The sequence below is a fragment of the Lygodium microphyllum genome, chromosome 23, assembly GCF_053477565.2.
Source record: "Lygodium microphyllum isolate KBCC chromosome 23, Lygodium_microphyllum_v1.1.10, whole genome shotgun sequence".
NCBI lineage: Eukaryota > Viridiplantae > Streptophyta > Polypodiopsida > Schizaeales > Lygodiaceae > Lygodium > Lygodium microphyllum.
The window spans coordinates 83,194,648-83,209,774 of NC_141157.1; the positions used below are offsets into that span (position 1 = coordinate 83,194,648).

The 15,127-nt window shown below is 44.3% G+C and overlaps 1 protein-coding gene across 1 annotated transcript in view; it reads right to left on the minus strand.

The window, feature by feature from the left end:
* Positions 1-13,312, minus strand: part of LOC148016405 (calcium-transporting ATPase, endoplasmic reticulum-type-like) — a 31,521-nt gene extending 18,209 nt beyond the window's left edge. Inside the window, exons 1-6 of the mRNA XM_087664762.1 lie at positions 11,299-13,312; positions 10,945-11,047; positions 10,739-10,860; positions 9,066-9,344; positions 8,536-8,919; positions 8,006-8,115 (exon numbers count right to left, since the gene is read on the minus strand). Coding sequence (XP_087520888.1) covers positions 8,006-8,115; positions 8,536-8,919; positions 9,066-9,344; positions 10,739-10,860; positions 10,945-11,047; positions 11,299-12,702 — 2,402 coding nt within the window. The 5' untranslated portion in view covers positions 12,703-13,312. The remainder of the gene's footprint in view (positions 1-8,005; positions 8,116-8,535; positions 8,920-9,065; positions 9,345-10,738; positions 10,861-10,944; positions 11,048-11,298) is intronic.
* Between the last annotated feature and the right edge of the window lie 1,815 nt (positions 13,313-15,127).

Here is a 15,127-nt window from a genome sequence, read left to right on the forward strand (position 1 = left end):
TTTCCTGTTTGACAAAGAGAAAGTTTGAGTTTTCAGCTTTCAAGTGCAGGTTTTGCTTTTTCATCGCCTCCGGTGGGAGAAGAAGTTTCGGGATGCGGAAGAGCCCTGGCAGGCTGCGTTTTCACAGTCAAAGGGGGCTGCTTTTGCATTTGTGAAGGCATTACAGGTGAAGATGTCTACAGAGATTGACTTGGAGTTCCAGACGATTATGGACTGGAAGGTGCCTGTCTTACCGGCTCTTCCCGCAGATTAGAAGCTCGATGGCGACAACTACCGCATCTGGTGCGTAATGATGTTGGCCATCCTAGAGTCCTATGATTTGGCAGAGCTTGTACAGGAGGAGATCGACCGGCCCTCGATGAAAGATGAGTCCAAACTCTCTTCCAATGCTCGTGCGGAGTTGGCCAAGGCACAGTCTCACTGGGACAAACTGAATGCAAGGATTCGTTCCTTTCTTTTTTTGTCTTGTACTACAGCCGTGATAGCTCACATCGAGCACTTGACGGTGGCTCAGGAGATATGGCTGGAGCTTGATCAGATGTATAACCGGATGACCCTTATGAAGCGGGTTTCTTTGGAGGTTCAGATGCGGACCTTGTCCGTGAACAAGTCTTCTTCGTTGCGGGAGCACATCAACAAGCTTAGACAGCTTCAGATGCAGGTTCAGAATGCGGAGAAGCCGATTTCCTCCGAAGACATGGCGATCACACTCTTGTCCCAGTTGCCGCCACGATTCGGTGCTTTCTACTCCGCCCTTATTGCTTCGGGGCGAGAGTCCACTCTTCGGTGGGAAGAGTTGGTTCCTATGGTCTTGGACCAAGAGGAACAACTGAAGGGACAGAATGCTTCCAAGTCGGAGGCACTGACAGGTCAAGCCTCTCAGAAGAAGGGGAAGGACCAAAAGAAGAAGAAGGGGGATAACAAGTCAAAGAAGGACAAGGACAAGGACAAAGAATCCACATACCATATTTGTGGAAAGACTGGCCATTGGAAGAAGGATTGCCCTGACAAAGACAAGAAGGACACCACCAAGAAGGACACGAAGGATTCTGGAGCGGTGGCTGCACCCTCATCAGCTGCATTTCTTCATCTAGCTGTCATTGAGGACTCTACACCGAATGCTTCTGATGCTGCGATGACGGCTCCCCAGGCTCGAGAGTGGATCGTTGACAGTGGTGCCTCCCGGCACATGACTCCTTCATCAGATGGTGTTGCCCAGTTGCGACCTTCGCGTGGGCACATTCTCATTGGAGATAGCTCTTCAGTGTCTATTGCAAGTCGGGGTGAGATACAGCTTATTCCAGATGGACGTGGTGGTACCCATACCTTAGAGGTCTTGCATGTACCAGGTTTAGGGTATCATCTACTGTCAATTCATAAGATTTGCTCCCTTGGACTTTTGGTGGAGTTTGACAGCGATTCGGTGTGAGTCCTTGATCGTGGGTCTAGAAAGGTTCTCTCATCTGGATATGAGGAGAAAGGCATCTACAAATTGAAGTCTTCCACTGCCCTCTCTATTCTTTTTCTTACCTCTCAGACACAGTCAGAGCTATGGCATGCTCGGTTTGGTCACCTCAACTATGATTATCTTCCGAGGGCGTCAAGCGGATAGCTTGTTCGAGGGTTGCCGGACATAGTGGTGAGCCAGCAGCCATGTGTCACCTGCATTCGTGGGAAGTAGCATAGGGATGCCATTCCCCACAAAGCTTTGCGGCGGTCTACTTCACTGATGGAGCTTGTATCTACGGATCTTTGTGGCCCTATGAGGAACGAGTCCTTGCGAGGGAGCTCGTACTTCATGACTACAGCAGGATGACATGGGCCTATTTCTTGGCATTGAAGTCAGAAGCTTTCTCCCACTTCAAGGATTGGCTTCTCTTTGAGGAGAACCGATCAGGCCGAAGATTGAAGACCTTGCGATCCGACAAGGGTGGTGAATTTGTTTCTAATGAGTTTGCTCGTTTTTGTGCAGATAAAGGTATTCACCAGGAGTTTGCTAATACCAACACTCCTCAAGAAAATGGCATTCTTGAACGGAAGAACCGCAGTGTGATCGAGATGGCGCGCACCATGATGGAGCACCGACAGACACCTCAGTTTCTGTGGGCCGAGGCTGTGGCTACTGCAATCCACATCCTTAACTGATCCCCCACTTCGGCCGTTGATGGGATGACACCTTTTGAGGCTTACTTTGGGACGAGCCCGATGTTTCTTATTTTAGGTTCTTTGGGTGTGATGCCTATGTTCACATTCCCAAGGCTCATCGTGATAAATTTGAAGCAGCTTCCCGAAGACAGGTATTTGTTGCCTACAGCTCCCAGTCCCAAGGCTATTGTTTGTATGATCCCGTAAAGCGGGATGTGTACACCAGTCGAGATGTGCAGTTTGTGGATGTTCTGGCCATACCAACGGGTGAGGAGCATCCCGTTCTTGGAGATCCAGGGGAGAGTTGGACTCCCGCTACAGTTCCTTTGAAGCCCGCGTCTTTTGATTCAGATTCTGTTTCTGACACAGAGTCTACTGTTCCACCGGTCACCCCCGAGGAGTTACCACCGGTGGATATCCCAGAGTCTTCAACTGATGGAGAGAGACGATGAGAGGTCCGACCTCCTCCTCGTTGGGCCCGTGACACACTCCGTGATTCAGGGATCGAGGGGGTTCCTGAGGAGTGGGGACCGCAGGATGGTCCACGGCGGTCACGGAGGCACCAGGCACATTCTACAGAGCTTGTTTGCTCTAACTATTGTTTGATGACCGGTGTTATGCAAGATTGAGAGCCCACCTCCGTGAAGGAGGCTTTACAGTCCCCACCATGGAAGAAAGCTATGGAAGCCGAGTTGGAGGCTATTGAGAGGAATAGCACTTGGTCACTCGTGCCACGCCCCCCAAATATGTAGGTGATTGGCGTCAAATGGGTCTTCAAGACCAAGTACCTTAGCGATGGTTCTTTGGACAAGCATAAGGCTCGCCTTGTTGCTAAAGGTTTTGCACAGCGCCCAGGGATTGATTGTCATGATACTTTTGCCCCCACTGCTCATATGGCGACTATTCGAGCTGTTCTTGCCTTGGCTGGCCATAGGAGATGGCCTGTCTACCAGTTGGATGTGAAGTCGGCCTTCCTCAATTGTGATCTGAAGGAGGAGATCTACGTAGAGTAGCCTCCTGGCTTTGGATCTTCAGATGGGAAAGTCTACAGGTTGAAGGCGACCTTGTATGGCCTCAAGCAAGCTCTGCGTGCATGGAAGGAGAAGATTGATTCGTTCCTTCAGTCACAGTTGAGATATCGGCGTTCTAAGGCCGATCCGCAGCTTTATATACACACTTCCGAGGCTAGTTGTGTGCTTTTTGTATTGTATGTTGATGATTTGATTGTCACAGGTGATCATGCGCAGAAGGTCCAAGAGACGAAGGTAGCTTTACATCGGACGTTCGAGATGACGGACTTGGGTCTACTCCATTTCTTTTTGGGCCATGAGATTTATCAATCTCAGAGGAGGATCTTCATCTCTCAGCAGAGATATGTACAGGAGCTCTTGGTTTCTTTTGCGATGAAGGATTGTCGTACCATTTCTACTCCTATGGATCCGAACTGGAAGGCCACTTCCCATTCAGCTTCTCCCATGGCAGATGCTTCCCGCTATCGTCAGTTGATTGGATCGTTGATTTGGCTCCTCAACACTTGTTGATCTTTGTTTTGCTGTTGGGCTCTTGGCAGGGTTTATGAGTGAACCTCAGATGATGCATTGGCAGGCTGCTCAAAGGATACTTCGGTATTTGAGAGGGACGTCTGATTTAGGGATTCATTATCACACAGGCCCACGTGGTTCAGATCTTGTTCTTGCAGGTTGGAGCGACTCCGATTGGGCCGGTGATGTGGACCACATGCGGTCTACTACAGGTTATTGTTTTACCTTGGGTGCAGGTGTTATCTCATGGAGTAGCAAGAAGCAACCCACGATAGCCCTTTCGTCTACTGAGGCGGAGTATCGAGGCGCATCTTCCACCACATGTGAGGCTGTGTGGCTTTGGAGATTGTTGGAGGAGCTTGGCTGCCCCCAAACTCGTCCTACTTTGCTGCAATGCCACAATGAGAGTTACATTGCCTTGGCACGGAATCCTGTTTTCCATGCTCGGACGAAGCACATAGAGATCCAGTACCATTTTATCAGAGAGAAGCTTCTGGATGAGACCATCACCGTGGAGTACTGCAAAACGGAGGACAATCTTGCAGATTTGTTTACGAAGGCACTTTCCCAAGCTCTCCTTCGGAGACATTCCAAATCCCTCAGGCTTCTGTCCCGCCCAGGCTCTGAGAGGGGGTGTTAGCCATCAGAGCCAGTCGAACTGCAGCCAGTCGGACTGTACAGTTGGACTGCCACATGGCAGTCCGACCTGCTGCCGTACGGTCGGCTGCATTTAATGCAGCCGATCTGCAGTTATTTTGTGCCCAGTTTTTGGCTATTTATAACCGGGATTTCCAGCAGTCTTCCACATTCTTCTGCTCGTAGATTACAGGCTGGTGGCTCGCGCAGATTCCGTCTCTGTTTGCAGATTTCAGACAGGAGACTGTGCAGACTGCAACGGACTTTGAGGTGAACAGCAGGTTGCATCGTCGAGGTGGAGACACACAGTCCAGCGCACTGCGTCCGTGTACATATCTGCATATCTTTGTATAAAGCACACTTTGTACAGCAGATCTTCATCTTCCACTGTCTCTTTCTCTCTCTTCTCTCTGCGTTCTCTCTCTCTCAATCCTACGCTTCCGCACCGCTGCACTCTGACAGGATCTTTCTTGCCTTGGTATTAATTTCCATTATCTTCTGAGGGATAAAGAATACCCTCTTTTTGACCTCACTCCTACAATAGTTTCGGATGGTAGCTTCCCTAAGTTACTAACCTTTGGTTCTTATCTTAAGGTCCTGGTCTTAGATGATTCAAACTAGGATTTCAATTGGTCAGTTGGTAACCATTTTCCCACCTTAGAATTTTTCGGGATTCTAAGTTTACCCTAGGGTTTCCTTCCCTCAAGATAACAGGAAACTTTTGTTCATTCCTCTCGCAAGTTAAGAGTAGACTAAGACCATTTACAATCCTTAAATAGTTGCGAGCATCAAAAGTAACGTGGTGAATGGTCCTTCTTATTGTGGATACGACATTCGAGTTTTCTTGTGTTAGCCTCGAGATGTATCATATTTTGAAAATTATATCTCCAATAGTGTTTTGGTCTCATCGCGATTGGTTATCGGGATAAAGACCAAAGAGTATGTTTACTTGACTCTAAGTCAAAATATGGTTGTAATAACAATTTGACCTATTTACGATTAAATCCTAGCTGAGTCGAATTAAACCCTAGTCTTATTTATCCTATAGGATTTCATTTACCGAACTGCCTCTTACAATTTAGTTTAGCATTTCACATGTGCGTCTTAAATCTATCTTTCAAGATGAATCCCTATTATATAGTGCAACCGAAACTATCCATGATGCCACGCAAATCTAGACGCAAGTCTTTCCAGGGTTGATGATACGATGCGGGATTCTCATTCAAGAAAATTCCTTCTATTGCATTTATGCAAATCATAAAGGGTGACCTAAGTATTTAAGTGCGAGTGTATATGAGTTCATCGTAAATGCGAGTTACTTTACTCTAATGGTCTACATGATGCAATTGACCTACACGAAATATTTAAGTATATTGGCAATCCATGATGCATTTGCAAAAGTTCTAACCTAATACTTGGCTTAATACTCCAACATCCCATAGATGTTCAATCTATGGTTATCAAGCCTTTTTTTGAGTTATGCAAGTTATGTGATGCGAAATATAACTTCTTCCTAATGATGTCCATACTTAAATGTTTGGCTCAAAGTACTTGACACAACAGTAATACCTGGTTTTGAAGTGTCGAGTTAGCGTTTACGCCTGATAACCCGTCCGTGTTGGTGGTGGCATCTTCACCTGATCCTCCTTTCGTAGTCGCGGCTTTTCCAATTACTTCAGAGAGTTTATGCTTTGGGGCCATTTCAGAGCTTGGAATGTGACCTTCACTCCTCTCGGAGGACTCGGTGGTGTCGGAGTTCCCTACGCCTTATCTTGACTTTCACGATCTCCTTGTCAACTAGAGGCAATCAATGGAGAGATCTCAGAAAGTGGCGATGGGGAGAGAGGGTGCTCGAGGCTTTGTCCAAGTAAGGCATTGCCCTCCTGTCTCTTTTCTCTCTCTTTTCCTCTCTTACTCTAGGTTCCCCTTTCCTCTCTCTCTCTCTCTCTCTCTCTCTCTCTCTCTCTCTCTCTCTCTCTCTCTCTCTCTCTCCTTCACTACCTCTCCCTCTCCTCTCCTTCACATGTTGGCAACAAGGGGAGGGGAAGAAGAATAGCGTGTATGTGGAACGAAAAGGGGGGGGTGGTGTTGTTGGAGATGGCACACATGTGCCCCTCCCCCAACAAAATCATCGTCACCCTCCTGATCTTCGGCAACTCTTCTGCCCGCCACGTCGTCTTCTTTTCCCTCACCTATGTCGATTGTGAATTCAACTCTCCCTCCTTCCGCCAACTGACGACGTCGATAGGGAGGGAGGGGGGGTATAAAAAAATTTCGAATGATTTAATTATTAAGAAAGGGGGAGAGGGAGGGGGTCCCTCTTACAAAGGTGGGATATTACACTTTGACCCTTATTTAATGCTGAGTGGTGTAAAAGATGTTCACATCTAACATCAATATGATAGGTGCAGATATATGATAACACTTGCAAGATCTTATATTGCATATTGAAAATGTATGTGTTTTGCAAATTGCGATTGACTTACTTCTCATAGTCAATCAGACATTGGTGTCTCATCTTCATTCCCATCATTATCTACATTTCAGTTTCCATCATTAAATTCTCAAAATAAATTTAGGACACTCACTCCCTCTACATCTTCACTACAATTTCAAATCCCACTCTTCTCTTCTGCTACTTCCACATCTACATTCACACAATTATTCATATCACCATTCATCATTCCATCTATCCAACCACACACCACCCTAGAGGCATCTTCTAAAGTAGGCACATCCTATCCATTTAGGCCCTCTACTTTGGCATAGCGAAGTGGTGATGCACCGGTGGTGGGGGTTTATCCCCCAAGCCAACCATCCATGGTACCTATACACAAGAGTATACCACCTATACATCTCAAGCCCCACCCTACTCTCTCCATCTCCCAAATGGCCACACAATTTGCCAGTATGTCAATACCAAGTGAACCAACCTACACCTTTTCAACAGCAGGACCACAATCAGTCAATCACCTCCTTTGGGACTTGGGACACGCAAGTAGAGTCACCATGCCAAGCACTTCGATGCCACATGTAGCACCTAGTTACCTACACTTCTATGCCATGCCACACACCTATTCCCCCAACTCCTCCAATCACCCATACTTTCACATCAACCAAGCATGCATTTACATGTAAAACTGGTTTGAAAAGATCTAGTTTTACCAGTTGATCACCACCTTGTACACTTTGTTTCAATAGTTACTTTAGGAATTCCAATTCTATTATGCCAAGATAACTCCTACCCCCAAAGGATCATACCAAATGTGGAACCTCCAACGTAATCTTTGCTTGAAAAACATGAGTCAACAAAACATTTCACTCTTGCTCATAGGTACCATTTTGTCAAATCAAAAGTTTTTATGACTTGTATCCATTCAACATTTCATTTCCATTTGGCAATAGCAACTTGCTAGGCACGTGAATCCTCTCTCTTAGACAGTATTTGCCTTTGACTATATATCCTAGCATATAGGCTTGATCTGAGGATAACCTTGAGCTATGAAAAAACAATTTATACATCATGGATGGCAGCATATTGATTTAACATATAGCTTCAGCAACAGCAAAGAGTTCACAATAAGGCCAAGAGAAGAATTCAATTAACTATCTATATGTCAACAGCTATTTAGATAAATCAGCAGCAAGGAGCTCAAAATAACAACAGAAGTGAAGGACAGAACCGAATAAAAGCTTTCATATTGTTGTAAATAGCACGGCCTTCTGCAACAGCTGATACAATAGTACTGAAATTATCATCAGCTAAGACCATATCAGCTGCCTCCTTAGCAACCTGGAAAGAGACAGCAGAATATGAATATCTTACAAGCCAAAACTAATATCTGACAATGGCAGAAACAAGCACCAAATACCAACTAGTTAGATGATCGTTATCATTAGACCTTTGCAACCACAAACAGCTAAGAAACAGAACTGTTATTTCATTGTAAAGCAGCCAATTTCAATATCCTACTAATCTGATTTATTTTTATGGTCATAAATTGAGAGAAATTTTGAAACTTGGAGTCAAGAGATAAGATAACACTAAAACAACCTGTAAAGTTACTTATAACTACTCTACAAATCTCAATGCAAATCAAGGACTCCAAGGCCCGAGCAAAACATGCATGAAAGAGCTCGCTCACTCAGATGTAGCACATACGAATGAGCTCCAAACATCATGCCAGTGGTAGAAATTAAATTCAGGACATACCTCTGTTCCAGAAATTCCCATTGCAACACCAATATCTGCAAGCTTCAAAGCAGGAGCATCATTGACTCCATCTCCTGTCATGGCTACTACTTCACCAGCATCTTTTAGCATACGAACAATCTCCTGTTTATGTCTGGGCTCAGCCCTTGAAAAAACCAGTCCTCCCTTTCCAGAGAGGATTCTTCTGCGTTCAGTCTCAGAAAGATCCATAAATTCTCTTCCAGTGAAGCTGCTGGTGAGAATATCCTCCTTTTCATTGAAAATGCCAATCTCCCGACATATAGCGTCAGCTGTATTTTTGTTGTCACCTGTAATAACCATCACTTGTATACCTGCCTCTTTGCAGTCATGGATTGCCCTGAAGACCTCTTCACGAGGAGGATCCTGTTCCAGAAAAATTACAATGCAGAAGCCATTGAAAGTTCAATACAGCATTCAGAACTCAAATGTAGCATGCCATTAAAGGCTGGAAAAGCTTGCCCTGTGTGTGTGTGTGTGTGTGTGTGTGTGTGTGTGTGTGTTGGACATACCCTTAATCCCACCATGCCAACAAAGATCAGGTTGCTCTCAATCGCCGTGTAATTAGTCGGATCCAAAAGCAGCCAGTGAGCTGGATGTTCCTCCCCATCATAAGAGTCAAAATCTCCTAGATCTTCTTTATATGCAAAAGCTAAACAGCGCAAAGCTTTTGAGCTCATTTCATTCAGCTTCCTCAAAAGAAGCTCACGAGTAACTGTGTCAATCTCTACAATAGAGCCATTGGAAAGCTGTACGTGTGAGCTTCTCTCCAACACGTTCTCCACTGCACCCTACTCAAGGCACAAGAATGAATATTTTCATACAGGGTACTTGTAAAAAGGAGACACACAACTAAGTGAAGACATAAAGATTATTAGAGAACTCCAAGATCATGCAAAAAATTGACACTCTTCATCTTGCCACGATTTGGACATATTAATGTTAAGAGCTCTCCAACAAAAGAGACAAATGTCGAGAACATATTAACTACTCTCTTTATATGGCAAGAGGCTATGAAGATATGAAATGTAAAAGCAGCATGCAAGATCAGAAACCTCCTTGCACTTGTTACTCACTAGTGGCTTGGTATAGATCCATCATGGATGAATTGGCCTTGCTCATTTAGAACCTGAGGATCTGCTCACCTTTCTGAGAACTATATAATTTGATCATGATAGGTAGTATATATAACACAAAAGGAAGTTGTTACAAGTGGTTTTCCCAATAAATATGTCTGCCACACTTCCAGCTGTTGATTCACTGACTAGGATACAATTTGAACTAAGGTCCTCTTTTCACACCCAGGATTTTAGAGGAGCATTTCATAAGGTGTTGTAACAGGTCAAATCTAATCCTATATACTAGAAGTCTCATAGCAGACCATGCACAACATCTGAAACAAATGCAAAGATTTGGCATACACTGAAATTGCTTTCAGCTTCTTTGTTACCAGCTTCTAAATGCCTAAGTTCCTGTATAAGAGAGAGTTCCAGCATGGATTAGCCAACAAGTTTAGTGAATGCTGTACATCGAAACAGAGTAATAGCGATTAGCACTGCTACAAACCCTGCATACATCCCCGATCCCCGAGCCTGCATATTTCACAATGCATACTTTGTGTTGGTGTGTTGGTCATGTGTATAATTAAATTCTCAGTTGCATGCAACAACTCACTCTTCACACACCTCAACTTCCAAATAACTAAGTGTAAAAAATCAGATGAATCTCTACAACTTCCCCCTTATCACCTAGATGAGAGAACATCTGTAAGCTAGTGAGCTTTAAACCTCGACTGCCTGACCACATCAACATATAAAAATCTGGTTATTCCCGCATCAGCACACCATTGCAACAATTCAACTAATCTATCTAACTGCTTATGAGAAAGATGTTCTTGCACAGCAACACACTTTTAATCACAGCCAGACTTCCTATTAGTTATTGGCAAAAATCAAATTTCCTCCAAATGCCACCTTCACCAACTAGACCAAAAATTTCAGTACACTTGTGAGCTTGGAGCTCAACTGTAAGACTGCATCAATGTGTTTGATTGTTACCACATCACATCAACCAAAATGTCCTGCTGCTTTATCAAAAATAATGTATACTCGCCATGGAAACTGTGGCACACATATGTGCTGCTGTACAGTCAAAAGCAAAAAAGGGGGAGGTGAGAGGGCGGGACCTTTACTAAAAGCTTGTTTTTTCTTGCTTGAGTTCTGACAATAACGCCCATGGACTTTCTACTGCGATCAAATTCTAGCAGGGCAAGCTTCTGTACTCTGTTGCTGTACCAGTCACAGCAACCTGCCAAAATGGAGTTAAATTATTACTTCAGGTGCATGGAGTCATTCAGACATGGAACAAATATCACCGATTAGAATCGCATACCTAGTTTCACAACAAGGTAATCCAGAGAATGATCGATCAAGTCTTCTTTTCTGATTCTCTCAATTGCCTCTGGATCTGGAACCCCCATCTTCTCAACTAAAACCTGTAAACCAACTAAGCGAACTTGTAAAGTGAAGACAAGCATAGACAATGCCAAAGCTGACAATATTCAGTGCATCACACCATCACTTCATTAAAGCAGTACCTAAAATCCTTAATAAGCAAAGAAACAATCTGAATATAATCAACCATACTATCACTTCATGCAAACATTAGCTATAGATGAAAAAAAGAACTACACTATTATTTATGCTGTTCAAGCTACTAAAGACAAATTATGGTAGCAAAAATTACCTTCAGAGCTGCTTCTGTGGGAATTCCAATGGCACGGAACTGATGGTTGGCAAAGGCAACACCTGCTTCATTGCTTACCGCAGCAATCCCTGCTTCATTACATATCGATGCAATTTCTGCTAAAGCTTCAAGATTTGAATCAAGGTTTTCCCAGCCTAATATCTTTCCAACACTAGGATCATATGTGGTGCCTTCAACGAAGTATTCACGAACCAGACCTGCATTGGAGCCCATGGCAATCATTTCCATTACAGCCATCTGGTTTGTTGTTAGAGTTCCGGTCTTATCTGAACATATAACAGTGGTGCATCCTAGTGTCTCCACACTTGGAAGTTTTCGCACAATGGCATTTTTCTGTGCCATTTTGCGAGTTCCCAATGCCAAGCAGGTGGTGATTACCGCTGGTAATCCCTCAGGAATTGCTGCAACAGCTAGAGCCACTGCTATTTTGAAGTAGTATGTGCACTTCTCAAAAGAGAATTTTATGTTGCGCGGCCAATGATTGACGATTTCATAAGAAAGAAAGTATTTGTAGTTTATGATCCACACAACCAAACAAATAATACCGATAACTATGGTCAGCAATTCACCAAACTGGTCTAGCTTCTTTTTGAGAGGAGTGTCCTCGTCCTGCAAGGAGGCTTCTTGGATTTGGGCTTGTATTTTTCCAATTTCAGTGCCCATGCCAATGGCAGTAACTATACAGATACAAGAACCATTCACTACTGTAGTTCCAGCAAAGCACATGCACTCCTTTGCCTGCAATTCCACATCCTCATGTTCTATCTGATGGTTTGTTTTGATCACCGCCATACTTTCACCTGTCAAGGAACTTTGTTCTACTCTGAAAGTTGATGTTTTCAATGTAGCCACACGCATATCTGCAGGAACTTTGTCCCCAACCCTAAGCTCTACAATATCGCCAGGCACTAGCTCACGAGCAGGCAAATCAGAGACATAGACCCCATCTCTCAACACCTTCGCATGTTCAGATTGCATCTCTTTGAGAGCTTCCAGGGCTCTTTCAGCGTTACTCTCCTGCCACACACCCACAATGGCATTCAAAATCAGAATTGTGAGGATCACTAAGGGCTCTACGTATGCTGTGATGTCAGCATTTCCATTCTCGTGGCCATCGAAATATGCAAGGGCAAATGAGATGACAGCAGCGATGAGGAGGATTTTGACAAGCATATCGTCAAACTGCTCGAGGACAAGCTTCCACAGTGGATGGCTAGGATGCTTCTCGAGCTCATTGAATCCATACTCCTTCCGCCGAGTCTCAGCTTCCACCCTGGTGAGGCCCCTGGAGATGCGAACTTTGAAATGCTCTTCACTTTCATGGATAGATCTGGCCCACGCAGGGAACACCTTTTGGGAGGAGTCCCCGTTCTTGGAAGACATGGCAGAAACGCAACGGTAAACCACCTGTGAGAAGTCTCCTTTCTTCTTGGACGGCAGGCTAGGGGGGGAAGCCTCGAGGTCAGAGGGAGCTGAGAAACGCAAACGACATGGATATTAAATGCAGAAGGGCTTCGAAGGAGGTGACCATGCCACAAAAAGCTTTGCCGCAGGTGAAGGGATGAGTGAGGGAAGGGAATAACTGCGTTGCCTGGGGGGAGAAGCGACTGAGGTGGCACTTTGTGTGCTGGAAGGGACAGGGAAGGGAAGGAAGGATGGGGAAAGCGGAAAGGCTGAAAGGCTAGGGTTTTTGGGACAAAACCCTTTGGATGAGGGAGAGTGCGACGAGCGAGGAAGAACTGAGGGAGGCTATAGCGATGATGGAGATTGTTGGGAGCCGCCGCGGGGGGGGGGGGGGGCGTTCTCCCTGGAGGAAGGAAGATAACAGTCGGGCCCCTCTCCTCTCTCTCTCACAGGTACTTCTTCGTCTTCGTCGTCGTGCGTGGGGGAGGGAGCTTGTTTTGGACCTGCGAATTCTTTTCTTCGCCTGCTGTCTTTCTTCGCTTCCTTCGTTGAGTGAGTTCTTTTTAGAGACCTGCCTTCTGAGGAAAGGCAAATGGGAATTTCCCCGTCGTTAATAACCGACAAGACATCAGATCAGACCCTAAATTTAGCGGCCCTTCTTCCCAGTCAGGGCCTTCTGGCGCTGCCCCAAATTTGGGCCGTCGGAAGCTGCTACGAAACTGCCCTTCTGTCCGGTGGGAATCCTTCAAAATCAAATGCGCCTCCCATCATCCCCACTCCCCCTTTCTTTAGAGCTCGGTCACACCGGGTGATATGATATTAAGATTTTTCCCCCACCCCCGCCTCCACTACCACACACGTTGCACCCTACGCCGATGGGGGAATGGGGTTAACCCTTGCAAAAAGAAGGGTTTTAGTGTAGAGCTTGCATCGTTAACACTAAGCATTTGTTCATATCCATCCGCAACAACATGGTAGGTCCATTTGTCCCCACAAATCTCAATGCATACATGTGGCATTTTGCCAACAGCCTATTTTGTCTTCTTTGCCTACTTAAGTGAAGGCACAACAAGTGCACCATGCAACCATGACATCAACAGGAGCCTTCACAAACCCTGCTATCCTTCGTAGCACCAAGTGCAACGCAACTCTTAAGTATTGTCTCCTCGAGTGTCTACGAAATATATTTTTGCAAGCCGATTGAAGCACCGGATGCATATCCTAGCCACACTAGACCGTCCATTTGACAATGAATAAGATTTTAGGTGGCTTAGTGTTATGACGTATGTCTTCGTTAATGAGAGCATCCAATGTATGCTCTTTCTTTTTAAGCAAATTGATCTTAAAGTAACTTGGTGTGGAATCAAAGGTTTGTCCTCAATATCAACATCCATATTTCTATTAAAGCTTGTAGAAGCGTTGGTGAGACCAAATGGTAGCATAAGAAACTCATACAAACCAAAAGTTGTCCTAAATGTTGTTTTATGAATATCTTGAGGAGCAATCCTTATATGATGGTAGCTGCTCTTCAAATTAATCTGGCTGAATACTTTGGATCCATCCAATCTATCCACCAAGGTATCATCAATTCTTTTGTAATTTTATTAAAGGCCTAGTAGTCCACATATGTGCACCAAGATCCATCTTTCTTCTACACTAAGAGAAGTGGAGAGCAAAAAGGTGAGGAGCTAGGTCTTATTAGACCCTTCTCCAATGGCTCACTCACTTACTTCATAATCTTCTCCAAATTAATTGAAATAAACTCAGGTTTATAAATTTTGAGACATGTTAAATGTTTTGCAAATCCGTTGGCATAAACCCTTGATTTATCATGAACACAAGTTCAACTATTACTAAGTTGCAACAATTGGGAAAAACCTCTCCGTTTTCAAAAATGAGATTCTTATTTTTAAGAATTAGATTGGATCCATTTTAGTCATGTTTTGGGGTGAAACTGTCATTCACAACTTTGTAAGAAAAAGACCTACACTTATTGATTTTAAAAATGAGATTGAGTATATTGTAGTCGTATTTTTGGGTAAAATTGCCATTCATAAGTCTACCCAAAAAAAAAAACACTTCAATTACTCAAGTTGAAAGCTTTTACATTGGTTCTCAAAAATGTATTTTAAGAACACATATTCCACCCTTGTCAGAGGGTTGGCTTTTTGGTCCTTTTTATGGACATAAGCACAAACTTGGTCTTACTTTCCAAAACCAAGCTAGCATGCATGAATCCTTCTCATCGTACATCAAGGATGAGTTTGAAAGCCTAAATCAATTTATATATTTCATGATGTTGCCACAACACAACAAAACTACACCTTCGTATTTTTTAGAAGGCATTTTTCCTTCTCACACCACATAAGAAGGCTTTGAGAATCTTTTGTTGTCTACAGGATGA